At 38.7% G+C, this 26,681-nt stretch overlaps 1 protein-coding gene across 8 annotated transcripts in view; it reads left to right on the forward strand.

Annotated features, from left to right (window-relative positions):
* The window catches only part of MACROD2 (mono-ADP ribosylhydrolase 2), a 2,017,409-nt gene that overhangs the window by 1,793,404 nt on the left and 197,324 nt on the right, over window positions 1–26,681 (forward strand). For 6 of the 8 annotated variants that reach the window (XM_061208464.1, XM_061208463.1, XM_061208466.1 and 3 more), the window contains 2 exons: window positions 5,045–5,126; window positions 23,363–23,407. In XM_061208464.1, the coding sequence (XP_061064447.1) occupies window positions 5,045–5,126; window positions 23,363–23,407 (127 nt within the window). The remainder of the gene's footprint in view (window positions 1–5,044; window positions 5,127–23,362; window positions 23,408–26,681) is intronic. The other 2 variants (XM_061208468.1, XM_061208470.1) reach the window with 1 other exon arrangement.

Consider the following 26,681-nt stretch of genomic DNA (forward strand, 5'->3'; position numbering starts at 1 on the left):
TGAACATAGATGCAAAAATCCTCAACAAAATACTAGCAAACAGAATCAAACAGCACATTAAATGGATCATACACCATAATCAAGTGGGGTTTATCCCAGGAATGCAAGGATTCTTCAATATACGCAAACCAATCAGTGTGATACACCATATTAAGAAATTGAAGGACTAAAAACCATATGATAATCTCAATAGATGCAGAAAAAGCTTTTGACAAAATTCAACACCGATTTATGGTAAAAACTATCCAGAAAGTAGGCATGGAGGGAACTTACCTCAACCTAATAAAGGCCATATATGACAAACCCACAGCCAACATCGTCCTCAATGGTGTAAAACTAAAACCATTTCCACTAAGATCAGGAACAAGACAAGGTTTCCCACTCTCACCGCTGTTATTCAACATAGTTTTGGAAGTTTTAGCCTCAGCAATCAGAGAAGAAAAAGAAATAAAAGGAATCCAAATTGGAAGAGAAGTAAAACTGTCACTGCTTGCAGATGACATGATACTATACATAGAGAATCCTAAAGATGCTACCATAAAACTACTAGAGCTAATCAATGAATTTGGTAGAGTAGCAGGATACAAAATTAATGCACAGAATTCTCTTGCATTCCTATACACGAATGATGAAAAATCTGAACGAGAAATTAACGAAACACTCCCATTTACCATTGCAACAAAAAGAGTAAAATACCTAGGAATAAACCTACCTAAGGAGACAAAAACTATAAGACACCGATGAAAGAATTTAAAGATGATACCAACAGATGGAGAGATATACCATGTTCTTGGATTGGAAGAATCAACATTGTGCAAATGACTATACTACCCAAAGCAATCTACACATTCAATGCAATCCCTATCAAGCTACCACTGGCATTTTTCACAGAACTAGAACAAAAAATTTCTCAATTGTATGGAAACACAAAAGACCCCAAATAGCCAAAGCAATCTTGAGAAAGAAAAACGGAGCTGGAGGAACCAGGCTCACTGACTTCAGACTATACTACAAAGCTACAGTAATCAAGACAGTATGGTACTGGCACAAAAACAGAAATATAGATCAATGGAACAAGATAGAAAGCCCAGAGATAAACCCACGCACATATGGTCACCTTATCTTTGATAAAGGAGGCAAGAATATACAGTGGAGAAAAGACAGCCTCTTCAATAAGTGGTGCTGGGAAAACTGGATAGCTACATGTAAAAGAATGAAATTAGAACACTTCCTAGCACCATACACAAAAATAAACTCAAAATGAATTAAAGACCTAAATGTAAGGCCAGACACTATAAAACTCTTAGAAGAAAACATAGGCAGAACACTCTGTGACATAAATCACAGCAAGATCCTTTTTGACCCACCTCCTAGAGAAATGGAAATAAAAACAAAAATAAACAAATGGGACCTAATGAAACTTAAAAGCTTAAAAGCAGAAGACCTAAATAGACATTTCCTCAAAGAAGATATACAAATTGCTAACAAACGCATGAAAGGATGCTCAACATCACTACTCATTAGAGAAATGCAAATCAAAACTACAATGAAGTATCACCTCACACCAGTCAGAATGGCCATGATCAAAAAATCTACAAACAATAAATGCTGGAGAGGGTATGGAGAAAAGGGAACCCTCTTGCACAGTTGGTGGGAATGTAAATTGATAGAGCCACTATGGAGAACAGTATGGAGTGTCCTTAAAAAACTAAAAATAGAACTCCCATATGACCCAGCAATCCCACCACTGGGCATATACCCTGAGAAAACCATAATCCTGAAAGAGTCATGTACCACAATGTTCATTGAAGCACTATTTACAATAGCCAGGACATGGAAGCAAACTAAGTGTCCGTTGACAGATGAATGGATAAAGAAGATGTGGTACATATATACAATTGAATATTACTCAGCCATAAAAAGAAACGAAACTGAGTTTTTTGTAGTGAGGTGGATGGACCTAGAGTCTGTCCTACAGAGTGAAGTAAGTCAGAAAGAGAAAAACAAATACTGTATGCTAACCCATACATATGGAATCTTAAAAAAAAAAATAGTTCTGAAGAACCTAGGGGCAGGACAGGAATAAAGACACAGACGTAGAGAATTGACTTGAGGACACGGGGAGCTGGGATGAAGTGAGAGAGTGGCATTGACATATATACACTACCAAATGTGAAATAGATAGCTAGTGGGAAGCAGCTGCATAGCACAGGAAGATCAGCTCAGTGCTTTGTGACCATCTAGAGGGGTGGGATAGGGAGGGTGGGAGGGAGACACAAGAGGGAGGGGATATGGGGATATGTGTGTACATATAGCTGATTCACTTTGTTATACAGCAGAAACTAACACAACATTGTAAAGCAATTATACTCCAATGAAGATGTTAAAAAAAGAATTCTCATAATTTATATTAAGTGACCGTAAAAGTAGGGAGAAATGAGTACAAATGAAACTGTCTAGCTTGTTCTTCTTAGATCTGGTTTGAACCAAATTTTCTTGTTTTGATTTTGATCTTAATTAGGGGCTTTAGAAATAATATGATCATTTGAAGCCTGGAGAAAAAGTCAACCATCACAGGCACAGAAGTGAGAATAATTATAGTGTTTGGAAATTATCAGTAGTTCAATGCAGCTGGAGAGTAGAGTATGTCTAACACAGAATCTTATTATTTTTTTAACTTATTTTATTGAAGTGTAGTTGATTTACAATGTTGTGTTAATTTCTGCTGTACAGCAAAGCGATTCAGTTATACATATATATGCATTCTTTATCATAGTCTTTTCCGTTAGGATTTATCACAGGATATTGAATATAGTTCCCTGTGCTATACAGTAGGACCTTGTTGTTTATCCATTCTTTATATACTAGTTTGCATCTGCTAATCCCAAACTCCCAATCCATCCCTCCCCAACCCACCTCCCCCTTGGCAACCACAAGTCTCTTCTCTATGTCTGTGAATCAGTTTCTGTTTCGTTGGTAAGTTCATCTGTGTCATATTTTAGATTCCACATAATAGTGATGTCATATGCTTTTTGTTCTTCTCTTTCTGACTTACTTCACTTAGTATGATAATTCTATGTCCATCCATGTTGCTGCAAGTTGCATTATTTCATTCTTTTTTTATGGCTGAGTAGTAACAGAGTTTTATTTTTAATGTTAGGACTTTTAATTATGATGTATTTCATATATACAGGAAGTGTAGAACATAATATGATATCCATGTACCTACCCCCATAGTTAATAGTTGTTACCCATTTGCCATATTTTTTCTAAATTTTTTTTCTTTCTAAATAAATAAAATATTAACTATTCATTTAAAGTCTTACCTGTCCCTCATTTTACCTTCCCTCCCTTATCAGAAATCATCATCATCTTGAAGTTCATGTGTCACATTCCTATGTATGTTATGGTCATTAGTGCTTACGAACGAATCCCTATACTCTTGTATCTTTGTGCTTTAAAAATTCATATAACAGTATCAAAGCAAGTATGTCCTTTTGTAACTCGATTCTATTGCTCGACATTATGGTTCTTATCTTTAGCCACAGGGCATAAATACACCATAAGGATAGTGGAGACGAGCATTCAGCATTGCACAGATAATCATTTATTCCACTAAATTTATAGATCACCTGAGAGTAAGTTGATGGTGACAGTTTTTACATTTGTAGCAAACGTTACTGCCATGCAGACAAGGCTGGACACCAGAAATTCAAATGAATACGGGGAAAGGAAAATAAGGTTCTTTGCACCCCAGTCCTTCCATTTCTGAAGGTCAGGTGCTCTCTCCACCCTATGGGGTAGTGACTGGGGTAGCGCTACATGGTTTTTGGTGAAGTCCAGTGACTGCCCAGGAGGTGGTCTACCGGTGGGGGGTCTAGACTTGTGCAGGGATCAGGAAGCCGCATCTCCGAGCTTCCATCAGGGAGCCCTGGTGGTTACTGTGTCCTAATCCTCTCCCCTCCCACTCCTGCAGATCTTCTCTCCTATTGGGAACTTTGGGACTTGGCTCACATGACTCTGTCCCCTACAGGCTGGGAGAGCTGAGGGGTTGGGTGGATGACATCCATTTGGGTTTTTTCCTGTCCTGCCACCAGCATACCCAACTTCCATTTCCTACTGATGTTCTAGTCAATTGACAGTTGCAGTTTGATCGATGGGGTAATTTTTAACTTTTTGTACATTGTTAAAATAAAGGAACTAAAGGGGTGTTTGTTTTCAAGACACAAAATTGAGTCACCGATTTAATATCAGATATCCTTGAGGTATTATGTGTATCCCATCTCTCTTCTCTGTTTACCGTATTACTCTCGGAATGTCTCAAACTCCTTACATGAAGAAGCTCTCGAAACAGAGAAAAGGGACTGTGCACACATTTTACTTTTGAAGTGGCACTTCCTTACTCAGTAATAACCTACCAGATTAAAGTTACATTGACCTCATGTACTGTCAACTAATTATATTTTATTTCTGTTGCATTTCCAAGTATGTAAAGCTAAAAGCAAGTGATTGCATGCAAATTACACTGCATGAAGCTTTTTAGGCCATGTTCAAATACTAACAGGTTTGATAAATATATTTGTCTAACAAGGGTAGGACAAAGATCTCTCCGTTTACTGACATACTTTATTGTCATTCTGCTGTACACCTCTCATGTGGCTGTTTAATAGAACATAAAGTCTAGGTATCCTGGTGGAATCTCAGATCTTATTTATAGCTTGCTGCAAAGTAGCTTATTGTCATTTATTATTTCTTATTTGATTTATATAACATCTTTCCACCAAATTGCCCATGGGTTTATTTACATAAAGAGTGAATTCACAAACAAACACACTCACTCTCTCTCTCTCACACACACACACACACACACACACACACACACACACACACACACACGAACTTCACTCAGTGCTGTCATGTAGTTAGTGGTGTAGCACCAAAAATCTGTGGGAAGTTTTCTGTTTGTTTTTTGTTCCAAGACCATGTTCTGGGAAGGCATTTGCCATATTTCGTTTCACTTTAAGTGTCTATTGTTTGCCTCTAGGTGGATCGGATCATCTTCTGTGTCTTCCTAGAAGTCGACTTCAAAATCTACAAAAAGAAAATGAGCGAGTTTTTCCCTGCAGGTGAGTAAAGCAATTTGTTTCTTTTGAAATTGGAGGTTGAAAAAGCCAGGGCACCACTTAATAATTCTACTACTTTATTTTGCCTTTTAAAGATTGTTACAAGTATGATTTCCATCCACCAGTCACACCTGGCAACTTGTATCTTAGATTTTAAGATCTAAAGGAGGTGACAGGAAATCTAGGCTCTGGACCTCTTCCTCTTACCAGGTCATTGTGTTGTCTTAGGGGAAGTCAGTTTATTTCTTGAGTGAGGGGCTGGACCAAACGGCATTTCCTAAATTACGTGACCTGTGATTTCTTCCCCACACTTGTAAGTTGTCCAGGCCTGTGCCTGTACCCACCGTGTTAAATGTGTTGGAAATTGTAAGGAGCCCATTTATATTTGTAGTCACAATTCAAGCTGTTCTTGCATTCCATCCCTCTTCTCCCCAGTTTTCTCCGCCCAAATTGCAATGAAGAGAAAGTCCTTTGTAGGGCAATCTGAAAAAGGTAGTCTTTCATCTTATTTCACACTTCTTTTTAGAAAGTAGGAGAAACCTCCAGGTTTTTAAAGAACCTTGAGTAAATTGATTTACCTCAACTGAATGTGCGATCAGCTGAACCTGGTTCATTTGAATATTGCCCCCCACTGTTCCTCTTCCAGCCTGTGAAGGCTGAGGCTTATTTAATACCTTGTTATTTTTATGGTGCCGTTTAAGTCCCGGTGTCCTAAGCACTTTCCTCAGCCGTGATGAAGAATAGCTTCCAGGGAATTTCAAGCTACCATGAGCATTGTTGGTGCCTGCCTTTCAGAGAGATTTTTGTTGTTGTTGTTGTTGAGGATTTCATGTCCATCTGAAGTGGCCTTTCATGTAACCAGTGACTCTGGCAGGTAGGAAGGAGTGGATAATGGGTGCCGGTGCCCAGTCACCTTCTTCAGCAGCCTATCGGAGCCCCCCCCCACCCCATAGAGAGGATGACCCACCCACCCGCAGATCAGGGTAGGACATAGAGCTACAGGACAGCTACAGACAACTGCTGGAGATGTTCAATGCTGTGCAAATGATCAAAATGGGCTAAGTTCTCCTGGGTGATCTGAAGTCCTCCCTGATTTTGTAATTGAAAGGTGAATCTGCTAAGTGTATTCCATTTGGGATTTTACAGTCTCCCCCAGATGGAACGTAACATAAATCTAGAAGACTCCCACATGATAAAGAAGACCAGGGTTGTGGTCTTTTTTCTCTTTTTCCTCCTTCTCCTCCTTCCCCTCCTTGTTTCACTTTTATTCATTTTTTAAGCAAGTCGGTGTTTTCCAGAGTGTGACGCACATAATAGCTCTTTAATAAGTAATTGTTGATATGACTTGAATTTAATAAATTCTTCTCCCCCTAATCTCATGGCTTCTTTCTGTTTCAATCTCCTTCTTCCATCCTCTCTCTTTATTTCCTACATAATCACAGTGAGCAGATTGTGCCTACATTTCTGCATTTTTAAGTATTCTTAAAAGAAAGTGTCCATTCATGTAAAATATGCAACTTGCAGTTGCAAATGTCTTGTCAGCATCACAGCATGATTTATAAGATTTTATAAATTTTGGATTCCCTGATATGTTTGGAAATAATGACATCATATTCATTTTTATGCCTCCTAAAATGAAAACTTGTTTTCACTCTAACATATGATAAAAATAATTGTATAAGTGTGATCCATTGCTATTAAAACAAATTCATCCATCAGCAGGTGTTTCCAGTGATGCAAAGCCAAAAATCATATTACAAGTTTTTAAAAATGGGACAGTTTTAGTGGTCTAGAATGTATTAATAACTATGCAAATAAATTATTGTTTGAGAATTGCTATTTTAAATAAATCCAAAATGCATCTTAGCACTCAAGCAAGTGAAATAATAATAAAATCATCCCCAGTTTCACATCAGTGCTTTGAATCATGCCATGCTCATGAAATTATTTCCATTGCATATTTATAATAGTAAGTACATTTTTAAACTAAGTGTCAAAATCCTCCAATATTGTTGAGTATTTCTGCAATGCTGAGGCATCAGCCATTTGTAAATTCTAAATATGCACTATGAAGTAAAAGTGACTTCTAATGGAATATGTGACTGCTAATATAGATGATATACATTATCTGTTCATAATTTGAATTTATGGTTAATTCATAACCATACCATCTTTGATTGAAATATAATTTTTCTGACTTGCCATATATTCCCCCTAGAGTGACTTCAGAGTTTCTCTAACTAGTCTTCTTAACCCTTCCGAATACAATAATGATCATAGTTTAGAAAAAAAAGTCATTTTTATATTAAACCAAATCTCTGTGTTTGGGGGTACTTTAATCCCATGTCTTTAAATTTCATAATTGAGACTCTAAGACAAAATGAATGAGAAAACAATAAAAGTTAGTCTAGAAATGATCATAATAAAGATATAACACATGCATGACTACTACCTAATATTAATGTTAGGAATAATAGCTAACACTTATGGATTGCTTTCTATCAGCCATCAGATATATGGGCTAAATCAGTTAATCTTCATGATAACTCTAAGAAAATGGCACCATATCAACCCTCCTTTTTAGATATGGAAAATGATGCACACTTCAGAAAAGTGAGACATACAGCTAGGAAATAACAGCTGTATTTTAAAATTGAGGATGGTATCTGTCATTGCACAAGTGATAAGAGCATCTTCAGAGAAGGCTGGGATGCATTTGGAGCGTTGAGAAAGTCTCCCTAATTTCATCTGATGCCTATCACTTTTCTAATCTGCCATGCTTCTCTTTCCTCTAATATCTGAATATTTCCTCATGAAACATTTTCTAATATGAGTCAAATTGGTACTTTATCATAGATTTCAAAATCAAATTCCATCCAAATCATCCAAGTAGTGCAGTGCTATTATCTGTAGGCAAGTGGCACCAGGAAGCAAAAAGGACCATGGGAGAAGATGGAAAATGTGGAAAATGCCTGTATTAGTTTACCAGGGCTGCCAGAACAAAGTACCACAGATGGGATGAAATTTATTTTCTCACAATTCTGGAGACCAGAAGTTCAGAATCAAGGTGTCAGCTGGGTTGGTTTATTCTGAGGCCTTTCTCCTTGGCTTGTAGATGGTCATCTTTGCCCTGTGTCTTCATGTGGTCTTCCCTCTGTGTGTCTCTTTGTCTTAATCTCCTCTTCTTCCAAGGACACCAGTCATACTGAATCAGGGTTCACCCCAGTGAACTCATTTTAACTTCATTACCTCTTTAAAACCCTATCTCCAAATAGTCACATTCTGAGGGACAGAGGGTTTGGACTTCAACATATGAATTTGGGGGGGCACACTTAGCCTGCAATAGGGCCCATGATGGAAATGCAATAGGAACCTCAGAGGAAAGAAACCAGCAATGCTTTTTTTCAGCTGTTTTATATCTTTCTGTGGGTGAAACACATAGGACTTTTTCCTTCCAGGGATATTATGTGGAAGTCTGGTGTGGCAGCTTTATGGAATTACCATACACTTTGGTTGCAAATAATTTATAGTTACAGTGTGTCATTTCACAGACTACAGCAAACAATGTTTATATGATTCAAGTCAGAAATCTCTTTGTTCTTTACATCAAAGGTTTGGATTTTTCCGTGTGTAGGATTTATCATGTGTAGTTTTCACTAAATGTAGAAAACAAAACATAAAAACAGAATTTATGATCTTGAATATGGAAGTCTTTTTTTTATTGGAGTCTTAAGTCCTAACAGAATTTAAGAATGTTAATTTTCCTCATAATAACAATGTCAGATTCACAGCTTTGAGATTATATCAAAGAATCCTGATGCTGGAAACTTGAAAGATGTCATGGTCAAGCCCACACCCTCCCCCACTTGAGGGAAAGTCAGATCTGTTTACTGTAGGGGTTCCCGACTAGAGGTGATTTTGCTCTTCAGAGAACATTTTCAGACTTTTTTGTTTCTCACAACTGGAGGAAGGGAGGGGCTACTGGCAACTAGTGGGTAGATGCCAGGGATGGGGCTAAACATCCTATAATGCACAAGACAGCCTCACCCAGCAAAGAATTCTCCAACCACAGGAAAGGTGAAAACTTTTAGCCAGAGATGTAATAAGCCTTGTAATAAGCCTAGGAAGATTTGCTTTAGACAGATAATTTCATTTGTTTTTATGACTGTGACTCAAAAACTATTTGAGAAAATCTAATAGGAAAGAGGCTGAATTTTCCCCTGTTTTCTTGATAGACAGCAAAATAATGAGCCATTTGACCCACTAATATTTGGGGGGCATTTCTCAAGTACAGTATAAAATGATAAACTTTATAAAGTTGCAAAAATATCCAATGCCTTAAAAATGAGCTTGAGAAATGGTACATACATACAGAAACACATGTATGACAAGTGTTAAATTAGTAATAGATAAAATTAATACATATAGGAATAATAAATAAGTTTATAAATTATAAACTTTATTGGAGATGATTTTTGGCCTTAAATATGGATTTTCTTTGTTGGACATAACACAAAATCATTTGAATGAACAAGTCAAAACATAAGTCAAGTTTGAGAGTTCTGCCTTGGCAACCTCTTAAATATTTAAAAGATCACAATGGCTGGCTAAACTGCATAGGCTTTATTCAAATATTGATGGATATGTTATTAACTTATTTTGAGTATGCAGACATATTTTGTTTCATGCTTTTTTCCTTCTTAGACATAAAATACCATAAAGAAAATCCCAAATATAGACTTTGATGAGAATTGTCATATCTTTTAACACAAGCCTATCATTTTCTAAACAAAACAAATCAAGAATCTTCTCAATCAGATTCCAGTTATTTTGGCCTCCTTATAGTCTTCCAAATATGAATTAACATGTATTGACACAAATACATCTTTCATTAATTTTCCTGGCCATGTGTTTCTGTCATTTATTTCTGTCTAAATTGTATACACTCTTGCAAGGTAACTCCATTGGATTTTTATATTACGATTTCTTTTTTAACCTCTGTCTTGTCTCACCAATGAAAAGGTAAATTTGGGGGGAACACAGACCATTTCTGATATTCTGTTGTACTTCCATAATCTGAAAAATTTCAAAATATGTGCTGGATGTTTATTAAAGTAAGTAAAAAGCTACCATGACCTTAAGCTGAAACGCTATTTAACCGAAGTCTCAAGTTAAAAAGTCTTTTTTTTTTTCAGATATCATAAGTATTGTTACCAGATCTAGATGAGGGGACAGCACTTCTTTTCATATATTTTTCACCTTTAATCATAAGGAAAGAATATTTCTCCAAGAATATTTTTCTAAAAGTATATCCTCTGAGAAATGGACACAATTTTTTAAAATTTTTACCTGAATCTATTCTTCTAAAGCTAAAAAGAGAAAGGTACAGTCAGCCTTTCATACTCACAGGTTCCATATCTTAGAGTCAACCAACCATGGATTGAAAATATTTTTTTTTAATTGTTTTAGAAAGTCCCTAAAAGCAAAACTTAAATTCACTGTGTACTAAGCATTTACATATCATTTACATTGTATTAGGTATTATCAGTAATCTAGGAATGATTTAAAGTATATGGGAGGACAAGCGTAGGTTATATGCAAATAATACACCATTTTGTACAAAGGACTTGAGCATCCCTGGGTTTTGGTATCTGCATAAGATACCTGGAACCAATCTCCTTCAGATACTGAGGGATGACTCTATTCACCCTACCCCTTCTTCATCACCCTTCTCACTCATTTTATAAGTTTTTCTCATCCACCATCAGTATTACATGCTTCCTGTGTGCCCAAGGCTTTGATCATGGCTGCATTTAAAATACAGTTCTTATAAGATGCCTGAAGTGGCAAGTATTGTACAGAACAGCTGGAAGACAATATCAGCAAATAATCAAGTACAGCACTGAAATAGTCATAATACCAGGATTTCTGAGGCAAATACACATGAGAACCAGGGTGGTTAAGCTAAGTTTCATGATGAATGTGGCACTGTATTGGGCTTTAAAGGATGAGCAGGAGCAGAGAAGTGATGCCAAATGTTGTGTAAGTGACACTGAGGAAGAAGGGCAGTTCAGATGGGAGAATCTGGGAAATAAGTAAGATGGTTATATTCGATGTGTGAATCCTTGACTCAGAAATGTTGACACTCATCACCATGTAATAAGCAGTTGGGCATAAGAGTAAGCCTTTTAATGGGAGAGTAACCTGATAGATCCTGTATTTAAGAAGGATTAATTCATTCCTCACTAAAAGACTGGCCTTCCAATAATAACCCTATGGCATAGGTTCATCATCTGCTTTTCTTGGGATGGTAGTGAACAGAGGCTGAAGAAAGCTCAGTCAGTTGCCCAAAGTCACATAACTGGGTATTTCTGACCTCAAATCCTTTCTACTGTGCAATATTTCTTCCCATAGCAATCCCAAAAATGTGGACAATTGTTTGAAGCTCGACTTTCTGCTAAAAAAAGTCATACATTATCAATTTGTTGTAGTAGTACTGGAGTTTCTGACAAGCGAGTGTGCCTCCAGCCACAGGGAATTCCACATTTCCTTCCTCTTCTAACCTGCTCCCCAGTCATCAGTTTTCCAAGAGCATTAATGAAGCACAGGATGCCATGATCTGCTAAGGTTTTCTTCACTCTTGCTGTTTCAGCACAATGGTCAGAAGGCCAAGCTTGAAGGCACTGGTGACAGGGGTGGTGAAGATCTGAAAAACCTAACTAATGACTAGTGAAGATCTTGGTACATAGTCAAAACCATCTGTTTATCGGGGAAAAACCACTGGGCTTGTTATCACAAGAAACAGTTTCTGTTCCTGTGACAACCACCTTAGAACCGTGTGACTTTGTGCCTGTTGTTTAACCTTTCCATGCTTCAGTTTTGTCCTGTGCACACACAGTAATAGGACATTTACAAATAGAATGAATAACAATGTAAATGAATATTCAGAGCGATGTCTAGACCAAGGATCATACATTTTTAAATATGCGTGATTATTTCTTATTATAATTTTAAAAGAAGGTATTTCAATGATTGTGACCATCTTTTATAATATATATATAACTTCTTAAAATATATATATATAACTTTTTATTACAATAGTAGTACAGATTTGTAGTAAAAAATAGAGAATCCAAAAGAAAAAATTACAAACCACCTTTTATCCTACAATTCAGAGATGAATCAGATTTTGTTGTTTATCCTTCAGATCTTTTAAAATGAAAAAGGAAAACAACCAGAAATGCAGTCTTATAACTTGCAGTGTGTCACATACCACAAATTGTGAACATTTTTTCATGTCATTATATATTCCTCCATAACATAATCTTAAGGGACCCAGTGTTTACCCCAAACCATACTGTTGAACTGTGAAATTATCATTGCAAATTATTCTCTACCTGTTGATAACACTTATAGAAAAACATCTTTATAGGTAAACATTGGCACACATCCACAATTTTTTTAGAATACTTTTCTAGAAGGGGCATTACTTTTTCAAAATGCATACAAAATCAAGATGCTTCTGTCAAATTGGCCATTGTGTTGCGGCCCTATGGGTGAGTGTCATGTACTCAGCGGACATCACTCCCAGAGTCAAAAATATGAACAATGACACCTCATGTTGAACAACCTGGGTATCTTAGTCCTTTTGGGCTAATGTAACAGAAAACCGTAAGCAGGAGGCTCATAAACAACAAAAGTTTATCTCTCACAGTTCTGGAGGCTGGAATTGTGAGATCATAGTGCGGCCGTGGTCGGGTTCTGGTGAGGATATACCTCTGAGTTGCAGGTGGCCGTTTTCTCATTGTATCCTCACATGGTGGAAAGACAGCTCTCTGAGGTCCCTGTTATAAGGGCACTAATCCCATTCATGAGAGCTCCACCCTCATGAATGGGATTAACTCCCTAATTACCTCCCAAAGTCTTACCTCCTAATACCATCTCACTGGGGGTTGGGATTTCAACATATGAATTTGAGGGGAGCACAAACAGTCCATTGTACTGAGTTTACATTCTCATGAGCAGTGTATAAGAGTTTACTTCCCACCCCCACGTCTTCCCAATGGTGCATATTCTCATGTTATCGCTTTTATACATGAAATAAGCTAATTAGTGGGTAACAAAGTGCATTTCTTTTATTACTAGTATAGCTAATCCGCTTTTTCAGTTGTTTGTTATATCTCTAAATGTCTTACGTGAAATTGCTAATCATATCTTTTGCACATTTATATTGACTTTAATATTTATCTTATTGATTCATAAGAACTATTTGTATACCAAAACTATTAATCTTTTCAAATGTACGTTACAAATAGTTCCCCAGATTGTCATTTGTCTTCGTGATATTAGATATTATTCTTTTACAACCAAAACCATGAGGAAAGGTAGAAGTAAAGACAAAAGAAAGATGAAAGAAAATGTAAAATAAAAGGGGGGGGAGAGGAGAATAGAAAGAAGGGAAGAGGGGGAGATGAAAGGAAGAAAGAATGAAGGTTGAAAAAAAAAGCAAAGAAGAAACCTTTTTATACAAGAGAATGAAGTTGAAAACCAAAAACTCACAAAAGACCTTGATTTTAATCCTATGTACTTGATCCCATAGGACATCATTATTTCTAAATGGAAATGTTCTTAGTTCTACTCCTCAGATATTTTTTTTTGCAAAGCAATCTGCTTCCTGATTTACTGGATGTGGTAGGAGGAAAGATGCCTTAACCACCTCCCACCCCGCAAAGATGCCTTCATCCCCAGAATTTGCGAATACGTTAGGTTACATTGCAAAGGGGGAAATAAGATTGCAGATGGAATTAAAGCTGCTGATTAGCTGATATTAAAATAGGGATGTTATCCTGGATTATCTGAGTGAGCCAATATAATCGCAAGCATCCGTAAAAACTGGGAGAGGGAAGTAGAAAGCAGAGAGCCAGAGGGAGACATGACTGGAAGCATGTTCAGAGAGAGGCAGCATTGCTGGCTTTGACTGTGGAAAAGGGGGCCACAGCTAAAAGGAACGTGGGTGACCTCTAGCAGCTAGAAAGCTGAAGAAACAGATTCTCCCCCAGAGCCTCCAGAAAGGAATGCAGCCCTGCCAATGTCTCGATTTTAGCCCAGTTAGACCCACGTCAGACTTCTGACCCACAGAACTGTAACATAAGAAATTTGTACACTTTTAATGTCTGGATTGCATCGATGGTTAGAATTATACAAGACATGCTTTCCGTAATGTGACATAAATGAGTGGATTGCCTTCTTAGGAAATGGGTGCTAACCATTTCCACTTGATGGGCCTCAAAAGCTACAAACACATTTTTGCCTTCAATGAAAATCCAGTGAAGTGTTGCTGTAACCAAGCAACCTGAATGCAGGAACAAGCAGCAGGCATAGACAGAAAGCAATCTGTCTCTTCAAACGGGGGGAATGTGCAGTGTGTGTAGCAAATGCTGGTAAACAGCAGAACAAATAAAGACCTGGGAACACAAGCCTTGACTAAGCAGAGTTTGATCTCATTAGGAAGTTCTGATAAAAGATAAGACAAGGAACTTCCCTGGTGGCTCCAGTGATTAAGAATCTACCTGCCAATGCAGGGGACATGGGTTCGATCCCTGGTCCGGGAGGATCCCACATGCCACAGAGCAACTAAGTTTGTGCACCACAACTACTGAGCCTGCACTCTAGAGCCCGGGAGCCACAACTACTGAAGCCCATGTGCCCAGATCCCATGCTCTGCAACAAGAGAAGCCACCACAATGAGAAGACTGCGCACCGCGACAAAGAGGAGCCCTTGCTCACCACAACTAGAGAAAGCCCACACGCAACGACAAAGACCCATTGCAACCAAAAATTAATTAATTAATTAATTAATTAATTTTTAAAAAGATAAGACAAAATGCTGCTGGGAGAAGGGAGGATGCTATAGGCATCTTTACAAAAACCCCTACAAGGTGCTTTTGAAAGACCCTTGGAACATCCTGGGTAGACTGGTTTCTGTTCTGTAGTTGAAAACATTGAGGCAAATGCAGGAAAATGTAATGATAACTTTCGAGGAATAGTGTATGAATGACATAATTCCTAATAAGTCACAGAAGTAAGAATAAAGATAAACAATAGAGTTTTTTAAAATTTATTTTATTGAAGTATAGTTGATTTACAATGTTGTGTTGATTTCTGCTGTACAGCAAAGTGATTCAGTTATACATATATATATTCCTTTTCATATTCTTTTCCATTATAGTTTATTATAGGATGTTGAATATAGTTCCCTGTGCTATACAGTAGGACCTTGTTGCTTATCCATCCTATATATACTAGTTTGCATCTGCTAATCCCAAATTCCCAATCCATCCCTCCCTGACGCCCCTCCCCTTTGGCAACCACAAGTCTGTTCTCTATGCCTGTGATTCTGTTTCTGTTTCATAGATAAGTTCATTTGTGTCATATGTCAGAATCCACATATAACTGGTATCATATAGTATTTGTGTTTCTCTGTCTGGCTTACTTCACTTAGTACGATAATCTCTAAAACCATCATGTTGCTATAAATGGTATTATTTTCATTCTTTTTTATGGCTGAGTAATATTCCATTGTGTATATGTACCACATCTTCTTTATCCATTCATCTGTTGATGGACATTCAGGTTGTTTCCATGTCTTGGCTATTGTAAATAGTGCTGCTGTGATCATTGAGGTGCATGTATCTTTTCAAATTATAATTTTGTCCGGATATATGCCCAGGAGTGGGATCTTGGCCATGGGTCTTTGAAAAGTTGTCTGTCTCCTTCACTTGCTATTCACTCTGTAGTCCACAGCAATCATGCAATTCTCTCTACCCTGCTACCGCCACCGTCCTTGTGTGGTTATCAGAACCTCTTCAATGGGTGGAGTGTGGTTATTGAAATCAGTGCATATTGATCACATGACTCCACATGACCTTTTGCAACCTTTATCTTACTTGCCTGGGCAGCCTTTATCCTGTTGACCATTCTGTCCTCCAATTCTCTTCCTGCCAGCCCTCTCTGGTATCCTCACTGCACAGGGCCATCTCCAGCCAGGAGTCCCTCAGCATCTCCCCCTCAACACATCTAAAACTAAATCCAAAGTCTCTCCTCCCCACCCCATCTTCCCTCTCCTGAACCCCATATCTCAGTAATTGGTACCATCATGTACCTAGTTGGCCAAGCCAGGAACAGCAGACCCATGCAGTTTTCTAAGCAATGCCTTTTATTTATTCATTTATTTATAAAGTGATGAGATTTGAGTGTTCCTCTAGACCAAGGACCAGCTTGGGGTGGGGGGGAGGGGAGAAAAAACAATTTTGGCTTTTTAACAACTTTCTCCTGACCCTCTCAACAACGTTGCATAAAGTGGAGTTAGCAATTTGTTAGGTCCAGAGGGTCCTAGTTTTCAACGTAATGGCAAGATGCTCACTCTGAGGAATTCCTCTTTATCAGTCATTCATTGCTTGGAATTTCTGCTTTGTCAAGTTTTTCAAGAAGCCATGAGGATTCCCATATCCTCCTTACTTCATGGAAATCCTAAAAAGCTTGGAGCACTTTATTTTTGCTAATAAGATTTCTTTTCTCTGCAAATACAAATTGCTCCTAGAAGCCCTGGATAATGAATTATTTAAAAGATAAGGGATACAGAAGAAGCCTGTGGTATGAAAATCAAGCATTAAGAGAGAGGACTTGGATGCACATGAAATAAAAGCCAGAAGAAGATCATCTTAATTGTTCTGCTTGACAGACTTGCCCATATGTGTGGGTGTCCCTGAAATTTTGAGGAGGATATTGTATGATCTGTTTCAAGTACCTGTCGGTTTTTTGTCCCCCCTTGGGAGTGGAGAGGCTGCCTTAATAGCCCATGAGGGTAACTTTTTCCTTTGTAACACACTCCTTTTTCCATGCAACCCACAGGCCTCTTTAAAGCTAGAGCTAGTCTCCATCCATGTACATGTCCCTCAGCCGATCTAAGGGTCCTGGCCGTGGACCATGATAACGGTGCCCTCCAGCTATGTGCTAGCTGGGTGATTTCAAGCACATACATCTTATAAAGAGAATAATTGTTTCTTACTCTCAACCACCGTGTGGTGTGGGCATCCCTTCCCAGCATCAGTATTGGTTAGACATCCAAGTTATCTCAGCTTGGATATAAAACGAGACAGCTACTGTTTTTGAATGATTCTCCTCTCCAGTGCACAAATAGTACTTTTTAAGATCAGCTTACATGAACATCACCTGCCGGGCTGATTAAAACAGAGTGCTTGATCCCTCCCCCAGAATTTCTGATTCAATAGATCTTTAGTGGGACCCAAGAATTTGCATTTCTAACAAGTTATCAGATGATAATGATACTGCTGGTCCAGAGACCACACTTTAGACTGAAGTTCTGTGGGGTTTTGTAGTCTGTTTGTTTGTTTTTTATTCTTTTTACTTCCCCCAAAGACTGCATTAATGATGGGAACTCTAGGCCAGTACAGGAGTAAGGCACGTCCCAAGCCATTGCAAAACCCATGGTATACTTTGTTTTTCAAAGAAGTGTGGGACTATTTGTTACTGAGAAATGAGCTGCTTCTCTGAAGACAGATATCTTTAAGACAACGGTCTTTCATAGTAACTCCGTCTCCCATAAAAGATGAAGTAGATTGACATTAAAGTAGGTTACATGCTTCCTTACGAAGGCGTTTCTGAAGTGTATAAAGCTAAGTGTTACTGAAAGCTGGTTATTCATGGGAAACTAGTTGTTTTTCAAAGTTGTTTTTGACCAAAATAAGAACTTTAGTCATATTTGTACTTTTTGTGCAGAATTCAATAGGATAATCTGACAGAGAATAATGTACTGAATAAAAATTGTATCCATTCTGAAACTGACATCAAAGAGGCCCCTTAAGATGAAATGGAGCCTTAGTCTCTGGGTGGTCTCTGCTGAGGAAGGGAAGGGGATTTTCTGGAACTGGCATTTCTGAACACACAGAACGATAACAGCTGATGGATTGCTCTCTATTTTGAAATGGTATCACTCTGGCTGAGAACCCTTTTTTTTTTTTTTTTAATTTATTTTTGGCTGTGTTGGGTCTTCCTTGCTGCATGCGGGCTTTCTCCAGTTGCAGGGAGCAGGGGCTTCTCTTCGTTGTGGTGCGCGGGCTTCTCATTGTGGTGGCTTCTCTTGTTGCAGAGCATGGGCTCTAGGCGCACGGGCTTCAGTAGTTGTGGCTCGTGGGCTCTAGAGCTCAGGCTAAGTAGCTGGGGTGCATGGGCTTAGTTGCTCCTGTGCATGTGGGATCTTCCTGCCCCAGGGCTCGAACCCATGTCCCCTGCATGGGCAGGCAGATTCTTAACCACTGCGCCACCAGGGAAGTCCCTGGCTGAGAACCTTTTATTTTTGTCCTCTAATGAAGAAGTATGATGTTTGAAGAACTGTTAAAAAGGGCAGGTCTCTGCCCATGCTCCATCCATCTCTTAACTGCTTCCCAATTTTGAGTGGCATGACTCCCCATTTCCATAGGCTACCATCTTCTTTTATACATTGTCTTTTGGTTCCTGCTTTTGTTTGACAAAAAATTCTTGCTAGAAATGTGTTGCATAAATATGGCTCAGGTGAGCACATTATATAGAATAATGTTGAACTAAAGTGGATTTCATTGATAAGTAATGGCATATTAGGTACTTTGTGGACCAAAGTACTCTTGCTTGATTTTAACACAAATACCAAAATATTAAGGCTTTTTTTTTTTTAGTTAATTTCTCTCATGAAAACATGTTATCGCTCGAAAGGTGGTATGTCATTCCTCTGCTTAAAGTTGCTTAGTTCTCAGGATGAATTTAAAATGCTTCAACCTGGTATACTAATCAAGATTCTTCATAGAAACGGAACCAATAATATGTATGTGGAAAGAGATATATTATAAGGAACTGGCTCCTGCAGTTATGGAGGCTGACAAGTCCCCAGATCTGCAGTTGACAGGTGGAAACCCAGGAGAGCAGATGGTCTAGTTCCAGTAAGAGTTTGAAGGCCTAAGAACCAGGAGGGCCAAGGGTGTCGTTTCAGTCCAAATGCCAACAGTCTTGAGACCCAGAAAGAGCCCATGTTCCACTTTGAGTTCAAAAGCACAAAACATTCAATGTCCCAGCACAAAGGTAGTCTGGCAGAAGGAGTCCCCTCTTACCTGTGGGAGGGTCAGCCTTAACAGATTGGATGAGATACATCCATATTAGGGAGAACAATCTGCTTTACTCAGTCTACAGATTCAAATGTTAATTTCATCCAGAAACATCCTCCCAGACACTCCCAGAATAGCGTTTGGCAAATGTCTGGGCACTCCATGGTCCAGTCATGTTGATACATAAAATTAACCATCATATTCAACATGAAGCATGGAAGATCCTTTGATAGCTAGAACAGATCACTTTAACCATAGTTCCTCCTATAACTCCTCCCTTCAGCCATTCAGAGCTAGTTTTATTTCTGTAAAAACATCTTGGCTATTCATATCCAGGTGTTTTTAGCTGCTTTTCCCTCTGCTTGAGCGCGATTACCCTTGTCTTAGTTTGAATACCCATACCCCACCCCGGAAGCAGACTTGAAACACAAATTCAAGTGGAAATCATTTATTTGAGAGAAAATATCAGGAAACAGCAGCAGGGGAGTGGAGAAGCAAGGCAGGGAAGGGAAGGAAGGCAATAATGTTAAGTTTTAAGCCCATTACCACTAGACCACTGGGACTCAATCCTATGGTTGGGATTGGGGAGATTCTAGGAGACAGTGTAGAACATGGCACCTGAGAAGTAAGGGAGCTGGAGGCCTTATATGCAAATCTTGTCAGTCATTTTGTGAAAGGCTGCCCTGGTGGGGGGTGGGGGGATGGTAATTCCATGACACAGCAATTCAGAGAAAGCCCTCAGGCAAAGATACCCAGGGGCTGGTGGCTGGAGGTCAGGCTGGCAAAGCACTGAAGCGTGAAGGAACAAGGGGTGTAGGCAGGGCACCCACACCTACTAGGAACCTACTGCAGCTTTCACTTCCCCCTAGCTAACTCCAGCTCACCCTTGGGACTCAGCTTAAGCCTCACTTCTTCTGGAAACCATCCATAGACCTTCTCTCTGACTTAGCTGCCTCTTGTCTGTTTCCCAATAGAACTTCTGCTCACCTGCATCAGAGAATCTGTTACTTCTTCCTCTGATTGTTGTCTTACTTTTCTATGCCACCCACTTCTTTGTGAGCTCTTTGAGGGAAGGGAGTGTCACCTTGTATCTCCAGGGCCTTGCATAGTTTTGGCACGTGGTGTTGGCCAATAAATGGTTAGGTAGTAAAAGTAATAATCATAATGACATGATAACAGTAACAGCCAGTATTTATTGATTGTTCCTTCTGTGTAAGCACTTTACATGTATTACCAGCTCTAGAAGAATGGTAATTTTACTAACCCTATTTTCCAGATGAGGAAGCTGAGGAGTAGGTTTACATAATTTGCCCAAGTTTGCCCAGCTATACATAGTTTGGCCTGGAAGTGAACCCAAGCAGTCTGAATATAGGTCCTGGATTTATTCTTAACTTCAATATGAATAAATGAGTGAGTAAATGAGTGAAATGAGTAAATGAATGAATAATAACACCAAGTCTGATCCTTCAACACCTTGGGAGCGTTCTGGGGATGATACTATCAGTACAGTCTATAAAGTTCAAATATCAGCTCTGATGTCACATTTCTGAGAACCCTTCCCAGTAGCCTTGACTGGAAGCATCTGTCCCTCTTCTGGTACCTTTTGTAATGGCACTGACTATTCCCTACCATATGTTCAAATTTCTCTGTGTGTCTTAGTTTCCTTACTATTGATAAGTTTCTAGATAAGTTTCTACTTAAGTGTCTGATTCATCTTTGTATTTTCTGTTTCCCCAAACACCAAGCCTTGCACCTACTAAGCTACCAATGAGTGTTTGTTAGAAGGACAGATGGACACCTGGGGGACAATCAGAGAGATCTTTGACGTTTCCTTTATTTTCCCCTAGAAACTGTACAGACTCTTTTCCATCCCACTCTGAGATTCCAGAGAGTCTGTTGTCATAGAGATGGTTCTAGATATTTTAGTCAGTTCTGGAAAATAAAATTCTGTTTAAATATATTAAGTTCAGAAAAGAATCTGTGAAGAGTTTACCTTGTAGCATTTAGAGAATCATTTGGTTAGAAAATCACATTTCTAAGAAATAGCTATTCTTCCTTCTAAAATTATATTCATAGAAAGAATGAAAGAAAGAAATTATGCAGAAAATCACTAATGTTTCTAACAGTCTGAATGGAAGAAAATTTACTTCTTTAAAATTTAACTGTGACCATCAAGAATTACCCTTGTAACACCTCAAATTAAAGGCGTTTTCCATTCCTACTAGTATATCTCTAATCGTCATTAATAATTAATACTTAGAAGAGTGCCATATTGCATAAATTTGGCTAGGAAGTTGCAAATCTTTACTGAGTCCTTATTGTTTACAGACTATCTTCTAGATACATGCTGTCCCAATATGTAAGAGATACTTAGAAATATAAACATAAGAATTCTCCAATTTGACTAATAAAAAATCAGAGAAAAGTAAAAAACAAAGCAAAACAAAAAAGTCAGAAATTTAATTCAGCAGAAATTTCTTAATTGATTCTACTGTGTAACAAATTGCATTAGGTGCCAGGGAATACAAAGGAACATAAGACATAAGCTTTATCTTTGAAGAATTTGTGACCTAGAAATGGGTCTATGGAAGACAGGTAGGTTAACAAGTAACAAGACTGTGGGATTTGATAGTAATAATAACTATTATTTAGCACTTAATGATGTTTCAGTAGCTGTCCTAGTGCTTTATGTGGTATTTATCTAATTTAATCCTTACAACACCTCTCTGGGGGAGGCACTGTTATCATCCCACTTTACAGCTGATGAACCTGAAAGTCAGGAATATTAGGTAATTTCTCCAAGATCAGATACCTAGTAAATGAGTGGGTATAGGGGCCAGTATGCAGATCTAAGCCTAAAGGTCCTTAAAGTCCATACTCAGAAGGCAGTAAAAATAAGGTACCAAAGGGGACACTATTCATTCACACTTGGGTGGAGCAGATGTTATGGTGCCTCAGCTTGGCCTGGAAGGATGAGTGTGAGCAGAGGTGGAGAAAAGCATTGCTTCCAGGACTGAGGCAAGTATGGGAAGCTAAAGGAAACCTTAAAAAATTGGGAAAAAGGTCAAGTGTTGTCATGTGTGTAGGTGGCAGCATGAGTGGAACAGGGGTAGTGAAACTGAGAAAGGTGTTTGGAACCAGATCTTGTTGGCCTTGAGTGTTACCCCAAAGAGTCTAGACTTTTCTCATTAGACAGAGAAGAGTCACTGAATGGTTGTGAACAAGATCAGAATTGTATTTCAAGATTGATTTGGCAGCTATGTGTAAAAGGAATTGGTGTCAGAAGTGGGAAGAAGAAAAGGGCAGTTGGGAAGCCACAAAACAGGGAAGGTGAATGGCATTGAGAGCTGGAGTTTGGGTTGTAGTAATGTGAGCAGAGAAGAAGAAACATGGAAATAGGACAGGACTTGGCACCTCTTAGATGCGAGGAACACTTAAGGAGAAGAGATGATAACACATATTAGTTCAGAAAAGCAAATATGTCATTCAGCAGGCAGAGGAAGCACACATCTGTGTCCAGTTAAAGGGACCTACAGTGGGAGATGAGATGAGGGGAGTTAAATTGGGATGGAGCAACTGGTGGGAGCACGTGAAAGCACATGGTTAAAGGTGTGGATTTGGGTGTGTAGCAAACAAGCACTTTTTCTGGTGCAATGCAGGGGTTGGACATTCTGTCAGCCTACAACCAAATAGTGATGCCTGCATTTTCTCAGAAACTTGAGGTGAGCATACATACCTTTAATAAATGCAGAAAATGTGGCATTTAAAATCTGTGATTTTAATATTTTTAGGAATTAAAATGACCGAAGTGACCATATATAACTTTGATAAGTAAAACAAATTATTTCATACATAGTTTATTATAAATATGTAATAATTTTTAAAGGAAATGTAAACCCTAGGTGTTAAATTGTGCTCTAATGTGTACACTTTCTTCTTAATTTAACATGATAATATAAGACAGTAGAAAGGCATAATTTAACACTCTCTTTTCTACTGTTTTCTTCAATTTTTTATGAGTCAAATTGGAGAATTCTGGTGTTTCTAGCTTTCATATGAGTTTTTCTTTGTTTTATTTTTTAATAGATGATAATAATGAAGAAGAAGACATTGACATGAAAGAAGATTCAGGTATTAAATTTATAATTTTATTCTTACAGGATAGGCAAGGATCATTTTTTTGTTTATGTACACCTCATATTTTCCAAAGAAAGACAAAATAAGGTTAATAAAATAGAAATGTACACTCAAGGTTATAAAATAAGGAAATGTTATTATAAAATAACAGCTAATACAGTTATGGTATTTAAACATTAAACTTGAATTTGAGCTTCCTGACAGCTAAGGTAAAAATGGAACATGATGTTGTAGTTAATAGAGGTGTGTAACAAATCACCCCCAAAAGTTAGTGTCTAAAACACCCACTTATATGCTGAAATATTCTGTGGGTCAGGAATTCAGACCAAACACAGCAGAGGTGATTTGATAATACTACTCCACAAAATCTGAGGCCTCAACAGGAAGACTTAGCAGCTGGGGGTTAGAATCATCTGAAGATTTGTTCACTCATATGTCTGGCTGATGATTGACAGGGCTGTTAGCTGAGACCTAAATTGGGGCAGTTTTCTGAAGCACCTGTGCATGGCCTCCTCCTGTGACCTGGGCTTCCTCCCAGCGGCCAGCTTCCTTTTGTTTTTTCTAGAAAGAGTGAGCAAGCCAGATGCATATCCATTTTAAGACTCATCCTCAAGAATCCCATATAATTACTTCCACCAAACTCTTTTCTTTGGAGTGGTTATTCACAAGCCCACCCAGGCTCAGAGGAGGAGAGAATAGACTCAGTTTCCTGATGGGGAGCAGTGAGGTTCTACACAGCAGGTAGGACCTGAAAAATGGCTGAGGCCATCTTTGGAAAATGCATTCTCTACATATGATGTATTGCTCTCATTATCAGAAAGTGAGATACATGCCTACTCCTCAAAAACAACCAGTGTCTGGTGAGAGAAATCTAGTGGTTAACAGCATTGGCTCTGGCCTGAGGTCAATATGAACTTGATAATGAATGCATGAAGCAATAGACCTGGATTCAATCCTAGCTCTTCCACTGAATGACTTTGAATTAGAGTTTTCTGTATAAGCCTCAGTTTACACTTCTGGGGGCAATAACTCTTACCGTACATTCTTGTTTGGGGGACTAAAGGAGATATCATACCTGAAATGTTCCTTGGACCATAGTAAATGCTCAGTGGATGATTGCTTTTTTCACTCAGTATATCGGACAGATATTAGAAGGCATAGGGCTCAATTCTCTGGGATGAGAGCCCCATGTTTCTCATTTCGGCAATCACACTGCTCTAGACATGAAATGGAGCCAGTTTTCAAAACTGAAATAGATATCTTAGAGGCCCTAATTTTGTGTGACCTCCTGTTGCTGCCAGAACTCCTTACAAATCACTGACAACCTGGGTCTGAGCAACTCCATGAACGGGGAGCTCTTTAAACTGTATGGCAGACAGTCTCATTGGGCAAGGTTTGGTTAAGATCGTCCTTTTCCTTGTGAAGTTACATCTCTCCCTCACCTGACCTCCCACTGTCTTCATGAAGGAGTAACATCAGTTCCTTGCCTTCATAACAATTCACTGGAACAGTGACTGTAGCTTCTATCCACTCTTGTTCCTGTGGTCTCCCCAGGACCATGGACTCAGAGGGCATGAGGAGCACAGGGAGGATCTCAAAGTCAGGAGCAGGAAAGGAAGAGGTAGAAGAGGGACTATACAGCAGCTCTGGGTTCCCTACCTGTATCCCCTTGGCTCTCACTGTTGTTGTGTAATACCAACAGCTTTCTAAGGAAAGTTCTTGTGACTTTCAGCTGAGTGCTTGTCTCTGTTCATGAAAGAAAACTCAAAGTACCAGGGAGTTAATTTCTCTGAAGCAGACCTCAGCCAAGGTTGGCCAAGAGTTGGTTGATCCAACCAACCTCTTGCAGGACACATCTGAGGCATGTCCTAGACTAGTGCTGCCCAGTAGAAATACAATGGGAGACTCAAATGTGAGCCTGATACATAATTTCAGATTTTCTAGTAGTCACATTGAAAAGGGTAAAAAGAAAACTAGTGAAATTAACTTAATATTTCATGTAACATAATATATCAAAAATATGATCATTTCAACATATAATCAATATAAAAATTATATTAGTCAGATATTTTACATGCTTCATTTTTCCATACTAAGTTTTTGAAATTTGTGTGTATTTCACACTCACATTCCAAATCAGACTATTCATATTTCAGGTATCATTGGCAAAAGGTAGTATTGGACAGCGGGATACTGTACCATCGCCCAGAGGATCCCAGCAGTATTGAGCCCTGATTGTCCACAGCAGAACCTTCTCATTAACACACTAACTGGTTGTCCTCCCTTTCCAGTCTTACTTCCCTACTTCCCTCTGGTGCTTCCTGGGGTAATCTCTCAAATTAAGTACTTGCACTCAAACCTTTCTCTCAGTGTCTTCTTCTGAGAAAATTCAACATAAGACAAGGACTCTGCTTGCCTTTTGTAAAACATAAAGCCCAAGGCAAAATTTCAATTAAAATATCAATTCCTATACTTAGGTAGGATATCTTATTATTTAAAAGAACCATAGGTTGAAAAAAGACTTTAAGCGGTCACCCTCTCTTAGATTCCATGAATTTAATATTAATGCTTGCATTTCATGTGTATGAATGTATCCTGCTCATGTGAGGTATCACTGGAATATCCTTCAGTCATGGGGAGCACTGCCCTTTCAACCAGACAGTTTAAAGAGCTTATCTTGCTAAGGATCATTTGCCTAAAGTGACATAAGTACACATTTCTAGGCAAAGGGAGTTGACTTCTTAATGAGATGCAGCTAGCTATCCGAACCACTGAGTGAGTTCAAGGAAATCATTATTAATGCTAATGCAGAGCCCACAAGGTTGGAGTCAGCATTTGAGGTTTGGGCGCCTTAAGTGGGTCATTATTTCTGATTTTAGTCCCACCAAGTGTCCTGGGGGTTTTGTCTCCAGCAGCTAGATTCAGTTGTTCATGTCACACTGAATGGCCCAAGGATGCTAAGTCACTCAGGCAGAATGGGCTTGGGAAGCTGCTCTCCATTCCCAATATCTGAGTGCTGAAATCATGGGGGACTGTGTGCAAAATGGGTCCATGGAGGGCCAACTGGCCTTGCTGAATATTGGCGAGCAGGCTGGCTTCCGTTCAGTCTCACTCTCAGGTGTGCTGGTCTCTGAGAAGTGTATGATTGAGCCTCCTAAGACCGTTAACTGCTGGCCTTCCCTCTGCCCTGCATCACCTCTTCTTCTCCTACAAGTAGAAATGCTGGAAGAATTTGTAAGAATACAGTTGACGCTAGTGAAGGGCTGCT

This window comes from Eubalaena glacialis, chromosome 13, assembly GCF_028564815.1.
Source record: "Eubalaena glacialis isolate mEubGla1 chromosome 13, mEubGla1.1.hap2.+ XY, whole genome shotgun sequence".
Lineage (NCBI taxonomy): Eukaryota > Metazoa > Chordata > Mammalia > Artiodactyla > Balaenidae > Eubalaena > Eubalaena glacialis.